The sequence below is a fragment of the Chelonia mydas genome, chromosome 2 (assembly GCF_015237465.2).
Source record: "Chelonia mydas isolate rCheMyd1 chromosome 2, rCheMyd1.pri.v2, whole genome shotgun sequence".
NCBI classification, from domain to species: Eukaryota; Metazoa; Chordata; order Testudines; family Cheloniidae; genus Chelonia; species Chelonia mydas.
This window is the reverse complement of record NC_057850.1, coordinates 175162258-175181807: the sequence shown is the minus strand read 5'-3', so window position 1 is coordinate 175181807 and position 19550 is coordinate 175162258. Positions and strand designations below refer to the sequence as shown.

At 40.8% G+C, this 19550-nt stretch overlaps 1 protein-coding gene across 3 annotated transcripts in view; it reads right to left on the bottom strand.

Moving 5' to 3' along the window:
* Positions 1–19550, bottom strand: part of DPY19L1 (dpy-19 like C-mannosyltransferase 1) — a 95805-nt gene that overhangs the window by 38351 nt on the left and 37904 nt on the right. For 2 of the 3 annotated variants that reach the window (XM_043540613.1, XM_037890067.2), the window contains exons 9-13: positions 16578–16669; positions 11990–12089; positions 8269–8346; positions 2445–2531; positions 655–714 (exon numbers count right to left, since the gene is read on the bottom strand). In XM_043540613.1, the coding sequence (XP_043396548.1) occupies positions 655–714; positions 2445–2531; positions 8269–8346; positions 11990–12089; positions 16578–16669 (417 nt within the window). The remainder of the gene's footprint in view (positions 1–654; positions 715–2444; positions 2532–8268; positions 8347–11989; positions 12090–16577; positions 16670–19550) is intronic. The other variant, XM_043540612.1, reaches the window with a different exon arrangement.

The following is a 19550-nucleotide window of genomic DNA, read 5'->3' as shown; positions in this document are numbered from 1 at the left end:
TAACTAGCTTCCTTTAAAATTAGGATTACGATTTGGAAATGATCCCCTTTATCATGGTATCCCCTCCAGAATTTTACTGTGTTCATTTTGTTTTGCAACTCTGGTGGGAGCCAATATTCAATCATACTTTTCCACTGGTATTCTCTCCATGATGGTGAACTTGTATTATCATCATATTCTTTCAATCCTCTGGAGAAATTTGCTGTTCATATCTGTTTCTCAAACTAAATCATTTTGTCAGTATTGCCTGAAGTTCTCAAGTAAGAGTGCATACAATTTGCTCTTTTAATCAGATATTGGATTATTTTTCAATTTTCTTCCATAGTTCTGTCTGGGAGATAAACCTAGTTTAAGTGGTCCAATTCTTATGATTTTGTAAATATTGTAACTAATTAGAAAATTCCTGTATTTTTAACTTCTAACAACTCTTACAGTGTGAAAGCTTTTAGTTCAATTTTGTCAAATTACTTATCCATTTTATTCCTTTTTGTGTCAGTTTTCCTTGTGGGATATTAGTCAATTTTGAGATATTGATATTCAAAATATTACTTCAAACTATCAATTCTCACATATTCACTGCATTAGAAATACATTTGGCTGACCAATAAGTGGTAGTTCTTTTCTGATAAATTCAATTGGATTATCAATCCTTACCCATAAACTGACTTCTCTTCTACTCCTTTTCAGCAATTTTGGACTCAATTCAAGAATACCCTAAAATAATAATTAAAAATTAATGCACCTATTTTATGATATTTCCAATCATATTCTAGTAACGCATGAAAAAACTATGTATTTTTTCTACAGAGCTTGACATGTCACCAAATGAACATCCTTAAAAAGTATAGTTCAAACCCATGTAACCTGTCGATCACATGACTGAATATCATAAGAACTGATACTCTTATTATTGCAGTTTCCATACACTGAATTAGAACTACTCTTCTCTCTTCCGGGCGAGAATCTATTTTATATAGTTTCAAATTTTCTGGAAAAAACATCAAAGGCAATACAAGCACAGAAAGCGTGCCTATTTTCACCAGCAAAAAGAAACTTCAAAGTAAGGAATAATTACTAATTACAGCATAAAAAAATGTACACGAAGAATCCCCAAAGGAAGATGAGGTAGAATGACAGAAAAACATTACTAAACACAGAATCACTAAGTTTCCCTGCATTTTGTTACTAAGTTACAAATTTGTTACTAAATTCTAAATTTTCCTCTTGTATGCCCTCTTCACTATCTTATGATAGCAAGAACTCTTACCGTCAGTGGATGTTATGAGCAATAAAAGTGAGAAATGGGGCATTAACTGAAGAGCTGTAAGAAGCCTACTCTACACCAGACTAATGGCTATATGACATCAAGATTTCATTACAAATGATTAAACAAAGTTTTTTTTGTAACTAAGGACATTTTAGCTTTTAGCTAACGAAGGAGCCATGGGCGTGGCTCAGCATCCCTTTTTCTCAGAAAAGATCTAAGAGACAAAAAGTTAAAATAAAAAGACAGACATTGGGCTACCCTCCATGCTTCCAGGATGGAACATCAAGAGAGACTGGGGTGGAAATAGGCTCTCTTTAGTGTCCTCCTACTAGCCTTGATTGATAATTTTGTCTTCTTCCTTCCTGGAGTAAGTACATGATTTGCTTAGGTAAGTTTTTTCTGCAAAAAATAGGGGTGAGGAATATACTGGATGACAAACCTTTAATGGTTTAAATAACGCTTGTAGTGTGTTCCTGAGCGAGTGGGCTTTCCAAGACTGTTTTCATATTGACGCATAATTTCTGATTATTGTTGCTTCTGTTATTGGTCATACTGTTCTGTACTATTTGCAGTTGGAAAAAGTATAAGTTTTAAGATTTTTTTTTAATACTGCTTAAGCTTCAAACAGAAACAGAAGCCACAGCTTTCACTTTAAAGTCCAATCAGTTAATCACGTATACCTTGTGTGTCAAATGTTCTACAAAATTTGCCAGCATATAAATAACTTTTAGTACCTTGTAAAACATGATTATTCTAGCCTTACACATGAAAAAGCGTAAGTCCATGTTCAGTTTCTCTTGTGTCAAAGCTTTGATGTGTCAACATTTTATTGACTTTATTAACCCTTCCCCATGCCCCAAACATCTCCCAAGACCGCTGTTCCCTCTAAGCTGTGCACGTGCACACAGACCCTAAACCCTGCACATACGGTGAAACACCGCGCACATAGAAATTTGCACAGAAGCACAACAATTTGCACAGAAGAAATTTTTTGCGCACACGGCCTGTCAAAAATTAGAGGGAACATTGCCCAAGACTAACCTTATCAATCTCATGGAAGTATAATCTTTTCTAACTATTTAGAGAAGTTACAATTCTACATTTAATGCGCCAATCCATAGATAATAGTGCAGAAGTACATTCCTAAGCATCTGAAATGAATTCTTCCAAAACTTACCCAGATAACTGCTAAAGAGGCAGCATAATATGATGTCAATAACATTGAGTTGCCAAACATCAAAATGAAACACAGTGCAAGAGATGCCTGAAATAAGAAAATACAAAAATCTCAGAATATCTAAACCATCAAGTAATTCTCTCAAATACAACATATAGTATAAATAAAATAATTAATAACTGACAGCAATACCATGGTTTTCTTTAAATATATCAATATCTACATACTGTGCAGCAACTCTCTAAGCTAGAGACCCAGCTTACAGAACTGTATTGAGACAGGTTAGTAATAAAGATTTTAAATGATGGCAATGTAGCAAATGTGAACTACTATGATGATGCAAGTAACATGGAATAAAAGATTTAACAACAGAATATATTTCAACCCCTATTATATTCTTTTTTCATTTTCTTAAAAGCTTTTTCTGATGTTTTACTCATTCTTTCAAGTTATTTTACTAGGTCACTTACATATGCTGATAGAGACTCTCAGAGTCCCGTGGACAAAGTAGTAAAGAAATTTTGAGGAGGAAAAAAAAGGAGAGGTTACTCACCTTGTCCAATAACTGGAGTTCTTTGTGATGTGTGTTCCTTTCGGTACTCTACTTCAGATGCGCATGCACCCTGTACCTTTGATCAGAGATTTTTGGTACCAGTGCCTGTTTGGCCTTCACATGCGCACTCAACATGCTTATGCCTCGAAGAGAGGCTGTATAGGACCGTACAGGTGACCCACCTTCAGTTCCTTCTCTACTGCAAAGTCCCACATAGGGAACTCCAAAGCAAAGGGGAAGGGGGACACATCTTGAACTCCAGTTTCTGCATAAAGTGAGTAACCGCTCTTTCCTTGAGTTGTGTCCCTGTGGGTGCTCCAGTTCAAAGTGACTCCTTAGGTCAAGGAGACGGGAGGTTTAGAACAGAGTCCAGCGCTGAAGAGAGAGCTGCACTGTCTACTGCAGCATCTGATCTAGCAGCATGAACCAAAGCATAACGGCTGGAAAAAGTATGCACTGAACTCCATGTTGCAGCTTTGCAGATCTCTCAGCAACTGGAACATTCTTGAGTAGGGTTAGACAGACAGACTGCAATCAAATAGAACATGCAGTCACTTGCAGGGGTGTCTGAGCATCAACCCAACCATTACATGCAATAATACATCCAGAGATTCTCTTTGGGAGATAACGTATTCCCCAGACCTATCCTCAATAGAAACAAAAAGTCATGGGGACTTTTGGATGTTCTGGTTCTGTTCAAGTAAAAGGCCAATGCCCTCTCAACATCTAGCATATGGAAGATAGTTTCCTGCGTAGAATAATGTAGCTTAGGAAAGAAAACTGGAAAGTGAACAGTCTGGTTAATATGAAACAGAAGCCGCCTTAGGTAAAAATTTTGCAGAGGGTTGTAATGATACATTCTCCTTGGAGAACACAGTCAATGGAGGACCTGCCATTAGAGCCCCAATCTCTCCAACCCTTTGTGCAGAACTGAAGGTCACCAAAAAGACTTGTCTTCATGGACAAATGTAACAGAGCATGTAGCTAGTGGTTCAAAAGGCTGTTTCATGGGATGGTTAAAAACAAGGTTGAAATCCCAAAGCAGAGTAGGATCACTAATCTGCAGGAAAAGGTTTGTAAGACTTTAAGAACCTCATTGTGATCAGATATGGGAAAATTGAGAAACCACCTAAACATGTGTGGAAAGCTGTTATTAATGCTAAGGGAACCTTGATGGAATTCAGAGACCTGATGTTTTCAATTCCAATAGGTAATCCAAGATTGTGGAAAGAGATGACTGGACAGGTGAAAAATAACAGAGGTTACACCGAAGATGACATCTTCATTTCTGGAAGTAAGTGTGTCTTGTAGATTTCTCCCTGCTATTTAACAGCATATGTTGTACTCCCAATGAACAGGATGCCTCTAATCCTGAGAGCCATTGAGGAGCCGTGCTTTGTGTTGCAGAATGTTCAGATTGGGGTGAAGTGTTTGACCCACATCCTGAGACAGTCAGGAATCGATGGGGAGTTGCCACAGAGAGCAGAAGGTGAGTCTGACAAGGTACGGATACAAAACTTGTCTTGGCCAAGTTGACATAATCAAAATGACCCTGGCTTGGTTGTGCTTGATCTTGTTGAGAACCTTTAAAAGGAATGACAGGTTTCAGAGTAGCAGCCGTGTTAGTCTGTATTTGCAAAAGAAAAGGAGTACTTGTGGCACCTGAGAGACTAACAAATTTATTTGAGCATAAGCTTTCATGAGCTACAGCTCACTTCATCGGCTGTAGCTCACGAAAGCTTATGCTCAAATAAATTTGTTAGTCTCTAAGGTGCCACAAGTACTTCTTTTCTTTTTAAAAGCAATGGAATTGGTGGAGACCCATAGAGAAAGACCCTTTGTCTATGTAACGAGAAAATCCTCAATCTCTAGGAGATGCCTGAGTCCTCCTCTGGAACAGAATTTTCTGCACTCCATGTTGCCTGCAGTGGCAAAAGGTTTCAAAGCTAGGACTATTTTGTTGGAGACTTGAGAGTCCAATTCTCATTAGCAATTTAGGGAAAAATTCCTCACTGACAGGAATGGCTTCTCAAAAGGAGAGGCACCTTTTAAAACCCATGTAGCCCAGCATCCCATATTCAAGAAAAAATATTGGACTCCTCAGAACCAGAAAAAAAATTTTTTTTGGAGGGGAGAAAGAAAATGAGAACAACAGTTCCAATCACTACTTACTATAATAACTCTAAAGAGAAAACAAGAACACACTAAATTCCAATTCTGGCCAAATGCATCTGAAAAGGAACCAAGCATGCTGGAACAATTTTTATAGTGGGGGTGCTGCTGATGGAAACCATGTATTTGGTGTTTATTACTACTTCAAGCAGGCGGTGTAGCAATACCCCTAATTCCAGCACCACTAGGAGGAACTGAAGGCTGTTTGCCCACACAGTCCTATATAACCTGGGTATGGGGCAGGAGTATGTGTAGGGTGCATGAGCAGGCCGGACAGGCAACACTACCAAAAATCTCTGATCAAAGGCACAGGATGCATGTGCACCTGAACTGAAGCACCCAGAGGGACACTAGTCAAACAACAACTTAATATTTCTGTCATACAGAAAGCTGTAAATTTCAAATAAATAACACTATAAAAACTGGTAAACCAAAAATTTGATGCAGCACTTTGGTCATAGGCATACTTAACCATATCATAGTTTTCTTCAATTTTTTTTTTTATACAGTTGTAGCTGCCAACTATGCTGTTCTGGCAAGAATTACTCTGGATTTTACAAAAATGTATGGATTCACAGGCCCAGCCAATGTCTCAGAAGCTGATATTGAATAGGCCGGGGATGTGCTTCCAAAATCCATTAGAAGGTAAAAGGACAAAATCCATGAGGAGACTACTCCTTAAGAATCAGTTGAACCCACTGTGAGAGACCATAATCAGCAAGGGAAAATCTGTAAGAATAAATTAAAATCCACTGGATGGCATAACAAAGTAAACCATTAAATCTGTAGAACGGATGGGGAGGCACTATAACATATTGGAATGGGGAGAAGTGGAGGATGGAGATTGAGAATCAATTGCTGGGAAGAGAGAAAAGAATTCAAGAGAAGGACAGAAAGAACCAATGGGGGAAAGATAATCATAAGCCTATATTAAGGAGTTTCTTCTAGTAAGTGAGCTATAGATCTTTGGATTCTCAATAATCTCCTCCTAACCAGTATATTGTTCAACAATGCATAATAGGGTATTTCTTAAGTCTAAATGCGGTGCAGTCATTAAAAGCGGGGCAAACGTTGGCTGGGCTTGCCGAGGGAGGGCAGCTGTGCTTTATGGCTGGGGGGGTGGTGGAGGTGGTCCGAGACTGCTACAAAAGGTGAACGGTGGTTAGCTTTGCGGCGCTGACTCATCCCCCAGGAGTCTGACGGCCATAAAAGTGCAAGCTCTGGCGTGGGAAGCCCCTTTTTTCCATGCAGCAGGCAAGGCAGCACCCACCCTCCCTCCCCTAGTGGAGGCAAATATCAAGTCGGGTTAGGACCTGCTGTGGACATTGTGCTAGTCACTCCATTTTAAGGGGGGGCCGGAAAGGAATTTTTCCTGCACCACCAGATTGGCTTCGGTCGAGTGAGGTTTTTTTGCCTTCCCCAGAGTGGGTGTCAGGGATGACCTTTTCTGATAAGAAGAAAAGGTGGTAGGCTATATGTCGCAACTTATTTTGTAAGTGTGTGGTGGATGTCCAGTGCGGGTACTCCATAGGGAAGGCATCCAGTGACCAAATAAATGGCCTGGTAAAGGACTCATAAGGAGGTGCTGGGTAAAGGAACAGAACGGGGGAGGAGGTTTGGGGACTCCTATGATTGGTACAACAGGGAGCCAACCCCCACTGCCCTGGTCTCATAGCTACCTTAACCCTCCTATGAGAGGGGTGGATAGTAAGGTCCAAACCATGGGTTGGCTGGAGGGACCTGGATGGAAAATGAAGTGGGGCTGGAGAAAGCCCCAGATAATGATTTGAATAAACATGGATTTGCCTGCACTGTACACTTTATCTGCCTGGTAGTCCCAGATCTCTATATAATAAAGTTGCAGCCTGATTAAAATCCATATCAAGTGTCTCCTGTCCTTTTGGTATGCCCAGACAATGAAGTGTATTACAACAATTAGACTCTTCAGGAAGATCCTGAACACCATGGAAAAATCCAGAAAATAATGTGGTAGCAGATGTTTCTCAAAATACACAAATACAGAAACCTGTAAATGCATGACCAATATCCATGGGTGCCAGGTTTGTATAATTTTTGCTGGTGCCCAGAACAGGTCCAAGCAGAGCTGTCCTGTCCATAGGACAGACCAGGGCAACCACCCCAAGCTCCATGCTTTGGGGGGCCCTGCGCTTCAGGGGGATGCGGGGTCCAGGGCGGCGCACCCCTGCGGGGAGGGAGACAGCTTGTCTCCATGCCCTGCATGTACCTGCAAGTGCCACCGCCGCCAATGGGAGCTGCGGGGACAGTGCTGTGGGCAGAGGCAGCGCTCAGAGCCTCCCCACCACCACCACAAGGGGCCACAGAGACGTGCCAGCAGCTCGCTGCTTCCGGGAGCAGTGTGGGGCCAAGGCATGCAGGCAGCCTGCCTGAGCTTGCTGTGCCACCGGACTTCTAGCGGCCCAGAGATCGCCATCAACTGGCAGAGTCTTCAGGATCAACCAGACAATCGCAATTGGCGGGTTGGTGACCACTGAATTGTATATCATTATGAATATATTTTTGCGGAGCCCCCCTTTAGTCAGAGGCCCTGGGATGCAGCCCCTAATGCCCCGCTTTAACCCGGCCCTGTTCATGACTTGTTCCAATTAACATCTTTCAACTGGCCATGATATTGTAGCAGAAGTGAACTTAGCTTTTTCATTAAATGGAAAACAAATCCGTGCACTGTTAATGATTTAGGATATTAAAATACTTGGTTTACATTTACATATTTGTCTAAATCATAAAAAGATTTATTTATTAGCAAGGCATCTTCTACGACAGATTAAAATGTTGGTCTACCAAGTTTGACGGTATTCTTTTAAAACCAGTAAATTTTTCTTTTTTTTCCCCAATACACAATTAGTAAAGGCAGAAAATACTCAGTGCTGTATTTTAAAATGTCATTTTTGTGCATCTCAAGGTCTATATATGGACAGGGTTCTATTCCTTTTTTCCCTTCGCTCTTAGTCTTACTTACAGAACTCTTTATACTCACTACACAACTAATCAAAATATCTAAAACTAACTTCTCTTGACTAGCTGATTTGACTAGATTCATTTTTTAAAAGCAAGTATTACCATATGTACACAAAGTATCTTCTGTAACTTGAGAAAGTCAATGTAACCAACAACATACACAGCAAATAACGAGGCTATCTGGAATTAAAAAGAGAAGATTAAACTAATTGAAAAGTATACATTCATACAGCATAAATACATTATTCAGCATCTGTAGCTCCTTTTAATGGTTAACGGCTTATGAATTTTTGCAATGGCTTATTTTGAAAGAAGGTGGGGCTGTGTATAACAACCAAAGAATACAAAATATAAAACATTTCAAGAATAAGATTTAAAATGTTGCTTTACTAATTTTAATGACCCCCACTTGTATTAATAATTTGCTCTTGGATAGCACCTCCCATTTTCAGATAAAAAAGCATTCATTATTATTAATCTTAACTGTGTAAAAATCAGGAAATATTATCTCCACTTTACGGATGAGGAAAATGAGGCATAGAAATTAAGTGACTGCCCAAAGTCATGCATGAAGTTTATGGTGATGCTAGGAACCAAATTCAGCTCTCCAAAGTTCCTGTCCACTGTCTTAATCAGGAGAGCACCCCTGTTGTCTCTGCCTTGATTTTCTGAAAAATGAGGGTCATGTTATCAAACATTTTTAAAATAAACATTTTTCTGTAGTTTACATTTTTGGTGGCCACCTGCAACTCATTTTCTTTGTTGTGGTTATGAGACCCATCCACCCCTGCCCAGACTGTTTTGTTCAAAAGCAACACCTGTTACTTCAAAATACAGCAGCCCAAAGTAGATGGGAGAGAAGAAGAAGAGAAGGTCCTGTATTCCAGGCACCTTGGGTTGACAAGGAGAGGAGAGAGAGAAGGGCATCCTTGCTCCTCAAAAATACAAGAGCTGAGGACACAAATACTTGGGCGGAAGAGCCTCGGGGATAATTCTGCCAATTAGTTCTCCATATTATCCTCTTAACCAGTTATTCATTCATTTCCCAGCTTTTAATTTAAGAGTCATGGGTGTTTTGCACCCTAGCTCAGGATATCAGATGCTTAGGAAGGTATGAGTGCGTTTTCTATGCCTCTCGTTCTGCACCCCTTCAGGATGATATTTAAAGCAGCAGCTTGTTTTCTGCAGACCCAAATAGGGAGCAAGACTTCTGTTTCCAAAAGGGACAATTATCTGAAGAGTCCAGAATGCATTAAAAGTCACAGGTAGTTTAAAACAAAAAACCTGACATGGGTTAGTAATTAATTCACCATATTCCCATTTTCATTTATTTATTTATTTTTAAGAATGAGGTCACTGATTGCAGCAACCCTTTGAATCAAGTAATCAGAGCACTTGCGCTTAGAAGCTACACATAAAGAGTAATTTTTCAGTGGGGAAGCTAGATATGATGACCAATGCTTTGTGTTGTGAAATCCAAGCCCTTACTTTTCCTAAACAGAGGTAAGTGCTTATCTACCTTCTATTGACTGAAAAATTCTTAAAAGCCCCTGATTACAGAACTTTTTTTTTAAATTTGTGCTAATTAGCACTTCTGGGCTTACATTTTTCTCTAATACAAATGCATAAAGATGAGTATGTGCTGCCTAGAAATATATTTAACAGACTCTTTTAAACTACATTATATGCTCCTGGGGGAATTCTGTGCCACTGCATATGTGCAGAATTCATTCCTCCCACAGATTTCTTTGCTTCCCCACAGAAAATGATGGGAAGGCAAAGGGAAGCCACAAGAATGGTCACATATCAGCATGGTTTCCAGAGCCCGGAGCAGCTGGCAGAGAGGTAAATCTCCAAGGGGGTCGGGGTGGGGACGCCCCTGGGCATAGTTTGGGGTGGGTTGGGACAGGAAAAATGGGAGAAGGGAGGTGGGAAGAGACAGTGGGGAAGGAAGGGGGATGGAGGAGTGGGGGGGGCCTGTGGGGAGAGGGAGAGCCCGGCATGCAGTATTCCCTCAGGAGCAGCACTGGGGCTCCCCCATTAAGCAGGCCCATCAAACCTCCACCCCATCGAGCCCCATCCTTCCTGTACCTGGATCACCCTGATGAGCCCCACACACCCGGACTCCCACCCCAACGAGCCCCGCTCCCCCAGCACCCAGACCCCCTCGCTGAGCCCCCCACACTGAAATCACCCCTGCAAGCACAATCCTGCCACACCCAGACCGCCCCTGCTGAGCCCCAATCACCTTCCCTTGGATCCCCTGCAGAGTCCCATTTCCCCTGCACCCAACCCACCCCCCCACAAACAAGCTCCTGTGCATCCAGATCCCCCACTGAGCCATCCACACCCAGATTGCCCCACACAGAACTCTCACCCCACACCTGGGTCCCTCCACACTAAGCCCCACCACACTTGTATCCTGGCAGGCTGAGCCTGCCTGCCCGCCCATCCCTGGAGTACATGGTACAGAGGGGCAGGACAGCCCTTGAGCTGTGTCAGGGTCAGGTGCACCCTCACCACCGAGTCCCTGTCCTGTGGGGAGCATGGGAGAGCTCCAGGGTGATCTCCCACTTCTGTGCATCCAGTGGCCTGTGCTCCCACTGCCATGTTGGAGCCTCCACATTTATTTATTGACAAATAAAACTGGCAGAGTTTTAAAATATAGTTCACAGAATTTTTCTTTTTTGGCACAGAATTCCCTCAGGAGTACTTAAATTTGCTAGTCTCTAAGGTGCAACAAGTACTCCTTTTCTTTTTGCGACTACAGACTAACACGGCTGCTACTCTGAAACCAGTTAAATCAGATGAGCTCTTTGCTGCTCTCAGACAGTAGTTACTGTACCTGGTAGCAGTAGATACACCAAAAGTCAACACTATCCATGTAAAATTAATGCTGGAATATATGTTAAACATAAAAAAATGTTTCAAGACATTTTAAAATAATTCCCTATTTGTATTAATCACCTTAGTTTATTAAAATATTTTTTTAATTTTAATAAGTTGATTGTACTCAGATATTTTTATTTTTACTTTTTAGACTTCAAACAATTTGGGCAGTGAAACTAAACATGTTAATTTCACTTTCTGGTTCTAACGATGGAGGGTTTTTTCTTAATATATGCATTTCTTGGATTAAAAGGCAAATTACTTGAATTTCCATGCCTACAAAATTTTTGTAACTGAAATATTTGATTTAGTATCACAAAAATATTTGTTTTCACGTATGGTTTTGCAAAACTACATTTGGACTATTTCTATTTCTCTGGAGGCAGAGAAATCTGGGAAGGGCTCAAAAGGGGCAGACCTATGTTCTAATAAGGACAAACATTCTGGTATACTTTCAATCACCTTAGAGAGAAAACCCCACTGTTAAGATTGTGGGACAAGAAGGAGACAATTTTGAAATAACTTTGGAGATGTTAGGACAAGCAGTGAATGTGATGGTGCAATATGAACCTGGGAGCAAGAGAAGTCTGGCTGCTGAATTCTGGACTCTGTTTAGAGAACAGATATTAAGAATGAACATAAAATCTAATTTTGGTTACTGTGCTACAGAATGACAATGGTTGCTAAAAAACATCAGAAGTCCTATGAATTCACTTGCCTGTACAAAGCAATCAATTTATCTAAATAAGGTAAAGATTCTACCTGAATCTAACTTTTGCAATGAACTACACACTTGTCTAAACATACTGTGTATAGTGTTCCACTATAAAGCTTGAACTTATTATTCTGAAGCTACATACACACTAAGCTATCGTCCGGTGTACAGGAACAGAGGTGTGTTTAATACATTGATATTCAATAAAAATGGTCTTACTTGTGTCAGAAGGACAAACTGAGCAAACTGCCAGGGAAGCATGAAAAAGACATTAGAAACACACAGTGCAATCAAGCTTCCTCTATTAATATTCGGAGTCCTTGGGAAAAAAGAAACAGAACAGATACCAGTAAGTTAAACTATAATAGGCCTTTGCATTTCATCCAAAAGAGCAGCAGAGAATAGTATCAAAAAATTAAAAATTGCTTTGTAACTGGACTTGCAATATAAATCAACAACTGTGAACATAACAGTAAGTAACTTTTGTATTAATTCCATAAGAATATAGAATATAAGAATAATTAAAATAATTCTGAATCTTGTTATTTCATAGCTCACCTTTTGAAATAAAAGTAAAAGTTGAAGTAAACAAAACATGTGCTGAGTGGCCCCACTAAGTAAGTCATGATTCATCTCAACATTCATCTCAAAACTGCAGTATTTCGTTTAGAATTCCTTTCAGGCTTTATGAAGTGTTCCAACTCTTCAGGTTTCTCTAAAGATGCCCAGACTGCCTCAGTCTCATTGACAACATGACAGCCAGAATGATGCACTACTCAAGTGACACAGGCAAATATTTTGTGCAATACTTCTAGTACTGTATTATAAACACTGGGGATATCAATGGTATTTGAGGACAAGAGTTCAGAATTTGACCTCACCATATACAATTATTTAATCTCCACTTGTCTACCTAATTATGGGGGAGTGAAAATATGGCAATTATTTGGGAGTATATAGGGTTCTGTACTCAAGGGTCACTGGCATCACAAAAAGGCATGTCTATAGGAAAAGGAGTAGAAACTTTCTTGCCAATTTGTAGCAGTCTGGGAAAACGGAGGCAGCCACCTATGAGGTTCAAGAACTTCCAAGGGAGGACAATCAGTTCCATAAAAGAAGAAAACTGTGTCCATGGGATATAATGCTAAAAAGAGAAGAATGCCCAGCTCATTCAGACTAAACTGTTCCATCTGCTAGAAGACAGCAAAGAAACTAGATAACTCAGCTGCAGCCAGACTTTCTATTGGGGTCTAATGTCACAAAAATTTTTAATTTCATCTATTAGGAGGATTATAGTTATAATCACTTGTGTGAATTGACCCACATGTCCTTCCTTGGAAGTTTTTGAGCCTCTTGGATGGTTGCCCGTTTTCCCAAACTGCTGCAAGTCAGCAGGAAAATTTTCTACTCCTTCTCTGACAGACATGCCCCTTTGTGATGCCAGTGACGCCTGAGAGCAGAGCCCTGTAGCCCACGAATGGCTGCCATGTTTCCACTCCTCCACAAGAAGACAACTGGGGACAAAATTATATTTGAGGCTATGAGGCAGGTGAGGCAATAACTGTATCTAGTTGAAACATTCTAATACTCTCACCTGAATTTGCACTGACCCATGGTGTCCTTTGACTCCATTTTTCAGTTACCTCAGTCATCAAATAAATATTTCATAATGAAAAAGTGTCAAAGTTTCAAAATGCCCCCATGGATTTCTGTCTGAGGGACAGGGACCACCAATTAAAGTTTCATGGAAGAGCCATCTTCTGGCCATATTCCATCTGTTGTGGAGAACTGGAACCTTGCCAACCAGCTGGAAGGACAGTATTGTGATCTCACTTTATAAGGAAAAGGGACTGAGCAGTGAATGTAAGAGCTATAGGCCAATCACTTTATTGTCCAGGCCAGGGAAGGTGTTTGCAAATGTTCTGCTGGCACGTTTGGAGCCCCTGCTCTGTGTTGCTCCCAACAGTCAGGCTTTACGAGGAACAGTTCCACACTAGATGCCACCAGCCCTCCGCTTGTAGTCAGAGATATATTATGAGTTCAAAAACCCCTGCATGTAGCGTATGTCAACCTTACGGCTGCATTTGATTCAGCTGACCGAGTAGCACTATAGAAGGCCTCAAAGGGCATAGGTGTCACAACCACTCTGCTGGACTTGATTAGAGAGCTGCATAATGGAACCACTGCCCATGCACATCTGGGGAATCGGATGTCAGCATCTTTTAAATCAATATCTGGTGTCATGGAAGGCTGTGTCTTGGCCCCTGCACTCTTTTGTTTGCAATGGATTTCATAATGAAGCCTCCTTTGGACTACAGAATAAGCAAATATGAGGAATAAAATCCCCTCCTCCATTATACTGAGGGGGCACTTCCTTTACGGCCCCGGACTGCACCAGAGTCTGCACTTCCTGAATTAGTATAACCTTGTGAGAGTGGTCTGTGAAAAGGGTCAGGGAAGGGGCAGGAGGAATATTCGTGAATTGCAGGGTATATCCCAGTTCCAGCATGCTTAGGGTATCTGATGTAATGTGGGTCCAGGCATTTAGGAAGTGGGACAACCTGTTGCCAAAGGGAGAGAAAATCTCTGGGAGCGGTTTGCTGCCCTCGACCAAAGAATCAAAACGATTGCTTGGAAGTTTAAAGTTGGCTCAAAGTCGCAGAAGTTGAAGGAGGTGAAGACAGGGGTCTCTTCTTTTGAGACCCAGAATGCCTTCTAGAGCTTTTGGGCTTTCTCACTGGGTAGTATGGATACCTCTGCTGGGCCTGAGGCCAAAACTGCTTCTTTATTATAGCAGGGGTATAAATACCAATTGATTTCAGGGTTATCCTGGAATCTTTTAGTGTTCAGAGCTTCCTCTGTTGTTCCCCAAAACAAATATGAACCTTCAGAGGGTGTGGGACTTCAGCTGGTATGCTCGATACCTGCAGCCATGAAACAGGGTGTATAGTGATAGCTGTCACGAGTCGCTGAGTCTGTTTCATCCACCACAGCCCCCGAAGAGGAGTGGGCAAACAACCCTCACTATAAAAACCTTAAATTCCTTGTTCACTTTATCCACTTGTTCTGAAATTTAGGTCTCTAAAGCACAAAGGGGAAGTGTGAGGCATTCAGACTTGTTATGATTACTCATGATGGGCGGAGAAGGCGGGGGGGCAGGGCAGCTCTGCCCCCCACCCCCACCCCTTTATGCTCTTGGTGATTAGCAAAAGCACACGGAGGGCTCATGAGCCCCCACAAAGGGTATTGCTATGGGAAAAAGTTATCCATCTCTGATGCACTGGTGCCCACACATCTAGTGTGGAATGACAAGGGCAATCACTGAAAGAATCATATATATGATTTCTTGTTTGTACAGTAAGGCTGTGTCTAAACTATGAGTTTATTTCATTGCTAATGTTGCTAACACCAATGTAGCTCCACTAGCCCAGTGTTAAAAATGTTGTGATAATGGGAGCCTGGTCTACACCAGTAGTATCACTACTGCTACCAATGATGGAGACCCATTAGTGTTAGCAATAATGGGTAATGTCTGAGGGGAAAAAAACTAGTACGTACAAGACCATAGCCTATAAATGAATGCACTGTCTCAGGGATTCTGTTTTTTAACTCTTTACTCTTAATAACCACACATAAATTGGAAGCTACCTGAGAATAACGAGGAGTCCGGTGGCACCTTAAAGACTAACAGATTTATTTGGGCATAAGCTTTCGTGGGTAAAAAAGCCCCCACTTCTTCAGATGAATGGAGAGAAAATTACAGATACAGGCATAAATATATATTGGCACATGAAGAGAAGGGTGTTACAAGTGGAGAACCAGTGCTGAAGACCAATGCAGGGCTAGTCTACACTGGCAGCACTTTAACAGGCCTTGTGTGGTCATGGTGCAGCACTGGGAGAGAGCTCTCCCAGCGCTCTAAAAAAAAAAACCACACACACACACGCGCACGCGAGGTGTGGCTCCCAGCGCTGGTGCACTGTCTACATTGGCGCTTTGCAGCGCTGCAACTTGCTGCACTCAGGGGAGTGTTTTTTCACACCCCTCAGCAAGAAAGTTTCAGTGCTGTAAATTGCCAATGTAGACAAGCCCTTAGTCAGGATGGATGTAGTCCACTCCCAATAATTGATGAGGAGGTGTCAATATGAAGAGAGGGAAAATTGCTTTTGTAGTGAGCCAACCACTCCCAGTCCGTATTCAAGCCCAAATTGATGGTGTTAAGTTTGCAAATGAATTGTAGCTCAGCAGTTTCTCTTTGAAATCTGGTTTTGAAGGGGTTTTTTTTGTTGAAGTATGGCTACTTTTAAATCTGTTATTGAGTGTCTAGGGAGATTGAAGTGTCCTCCTACTGGCTTGTGTAGGTTACCATTCCTGATGTCTGATTTGTGTCCATTTATCCTTTTACGTAGAGACTGTCCGATCTGGCCAATGTACACGGCCGAGGGGCATTGCTGGCACACAATGTCATATATCACATTAGTAGATGTACAAATGAATGAGCCTCTGATGGTGTGGCTGGTGTGGTGGGGTCCTTCTCATCAATTACTGGGAGTGGACTACATCCACCCTGACTAAATTGGCCTTCAACATTGGTTCTCCACTTGTAAGGTAATTCCCTTCTCTTCATGTGCCAATATATATTTATGCCTGTATCTGTAATTTTCACTCCATGCATCTGAAGAAGTGGATTTTTTTTACCCATAAAATCTTATGCCCAAATAAATCTGTTAGTCTTTAAGGTGCCACCGGACTCCGCGTTGTTTTTGTAGATACAGACTAACACGGCTACCCCTCTGATACTTGGTACCTGAGAATGTAGGTCAAAAGCAACATCTGAAGCACAAGGAATGGGTATGAGAAACTTTCACGGAGGGGTGGAGTCCACATCACACGTGTGCACTGAAAATAAGAATTAAATTAGTTCATAGTATGTTCTGCTACATTTTCATTTTTTCCCCACAAAGCAATGCATTTATGATTTAAAATGATCAACTACGGAAACTGAAATAGTACAAAAACAAACTAGATGAAGACTCAGTCATAAGTCAATAAAATAGTGTGTCACAAGACAAAACACAAGAGATGGAAGGAAGGAGCATGCATGCTTGAGTGAAGATGCAGCTTCGGGTCTCTAACGGTTGGGGGCAAGGATTTGAGGGGTTTAACCACTACTACTGGCTCCTTCTCTTGACATGAGAGAACTAAAGCAAGAACAGTATCTTACTCTTGCAAAAACAAAAATCTGACAGCTTGGGAGCAGTTTTGTCCACCAGGAACAAAGATGCCAAAGTAGCACAGGTTCTCCTCACCTCCACTTCTTTATGGCCATATCTTACAATCCCTTATTTACAAAAACAGTCTTTGCTGAAATCAATGAATTATGCATGTGAATAAGGACTACTCAAACAGCAAGATTGTGACTAGCTAATGCAGTTACACATAAGAGTACACATAAGGGGAGCAGCGTGAGGGATAAGCCAACACACCTGTGTGCCTTCGTTAGGTCTCCCACACTGCGGTTTAAGCATGGAGAGAAGAAAGCAGAGACTGTGCACCCAACAGCTGTGTGGAATGTACAGAAACTTGGCTCTGTTCACCAACACACAAGCCAGGAACATTGAGCAGCTGAAACTAAGTGTACCTGTTACATGGCTGCTGTAAATTACTCCCCCACATCGCTGAGCAAATGATGAGAAGGCAACCAATTGTGATTGAACCACAATTTCTTCCCAGAATGCTTTTGGGGTAGCAAAGCATGTAGCTGTGCCACTGCATATGGGCTAGGTTGAGCCTTTAGGCTCAGTCCTACACAAGGATTTGCAGAAATGAGATCCTTGGTTTTCAAAATTCAATTCCACCCAGGAGTTAACTAAAACTTTATATAACTTGAATATTTCTTTGCAGCATTTTTCCATTTCAAATTAATGTTATTGTGTAATTATACACAAGAGGCTTCACGTTACTTCAACTTTTGAAAGATGTTCCTTCCTATACATTAGCAATTTAACTGTGTGAGAAAATTGTTTGAAAAGAACCTGCTGTAAGATGTACTACAAATTCAATACAGTATCTAAATATAAAACCTTTTAATAACAACATGAAATATACAAGCAAAGCTAGAAGAAAGCTGTCTGTTGGTAATTAAACCTATCAGGTATGTATTTTCCCATCCAACATTTTTAAAAGTAATCTTGAACAGACAAACATTTCTCCTTTGTATGCATTTACTGTGGCAATGGAAGGGGAATGACTTTGCTGGACTTTTACTAGTACCGAGACTTTTACTGAGGAACTGCTGGTAGCAATCAAAGGGTTTCTATGGCCTTTTATTCTCACGTTAACTTAGGTATCAGCAATATTTTCTCTCTACCCCCATCTATGTCTGTCTTGATTAAATACTACCATACCCTGTGCAGTCTAATGAGTTATTAATCTGCAGCAACAGTATGTGTATCGCAACCAACAAGGGCCTAAGCTCCCGCCTAAATTTGACATATTACTTTCCAATCATACTTAAGAGGTCAATTAGTGCTGAATATGCTGTGCTCTCACACAGCAGCAATTCCCAATATCAGAGAAAACAGTGAAACAGAGTACGAGCCCAAAGGCAGCTCAAACTTGGCAGAATGTGGAGGAACAAATTTAAGTTGTTAGATGTCCCCTGCTAACACGCAAGACAGGAAGACACAGAGTTCAAGGGACAGATGCTGTACAAAGGAGGCAGGAGAGAGGTAGAGAATTTAAACAGAGGAAGTGGTTTAATCAAGGGAAGAGAACAAAACCCAGATTTAAGGAATGAAAATGATTATGAAATATTAAAACACCAGCTGAAAAAAGGAACCACACACAGATGGAGTAGTAGAAACAAGCTGTTGAAAACAGAGGCAAAACTAGAAAATAAGAAACAGTTTATTGAAAAGAAGATATGAAGAAAAGAAAAACATTTTAAAGTGCAGTTCCACTCAGCATAGTGACTAAACACAACACTGTGCTGCTCCATGTTTGTCCTTAATTTCCAAATCAAATGTGTTCAATTGACAGATTTATTTTTTTCTCGCTCTTTTATTTATTTTAACTGTCAGCCATGCAAACAACTCCTGATCAGGGTCAGCCTGGATTTTCTCTTACTCTTGCATCACCAAAGTAATAAAAAGGATCTTTAGAGCAAATTATTTCCCCAGTTTACAACTATTCATCCCGATTACCTTCAAATTAAACCCTCAGTAATATCTGTATAACCCCATTAGTCTTCAGATGATTTTTAACAGGTGTAATCAACTGGAACTTAGTAAACAATTCTTTTAAGAATTAGCAAGCAGGAACTGAATCACGCTCATGCTCAGCTGTATTGGCTCTGCAGCACAAACATGTAAATGCTTATTTTTCGGTGAAGTAAGTAGATATTATGTTAAAAGCACAAATACTGTTAAGTGCTTTCATTTTTTAGTTATTTTTCAGAGTACAGCCACACTTAAAATGTACCTAACCTGCAAGATATAGAAAGGAAAAAGGAAAAAAGCTGTAAAAGCAAAAAGTGATACATAGGATGAGCAACCAAAAAAAGGGAGCATTTACCTTTTTGCTATACTGACTTTACCATGAGTTATGCCATTTTCCTATGCTTGAAATGTAATATCGCTGTAAGGTAAATGTTTCTTTTTTCAAGATAGCCCAAAGCAGCATATTAATATTTTATTTTATGCCAAAAGTTATTTGATATAACACGCAGACACCACATACAAGTAGCGTACAAATCAGTTGGAGATATAGCATTGTTGCA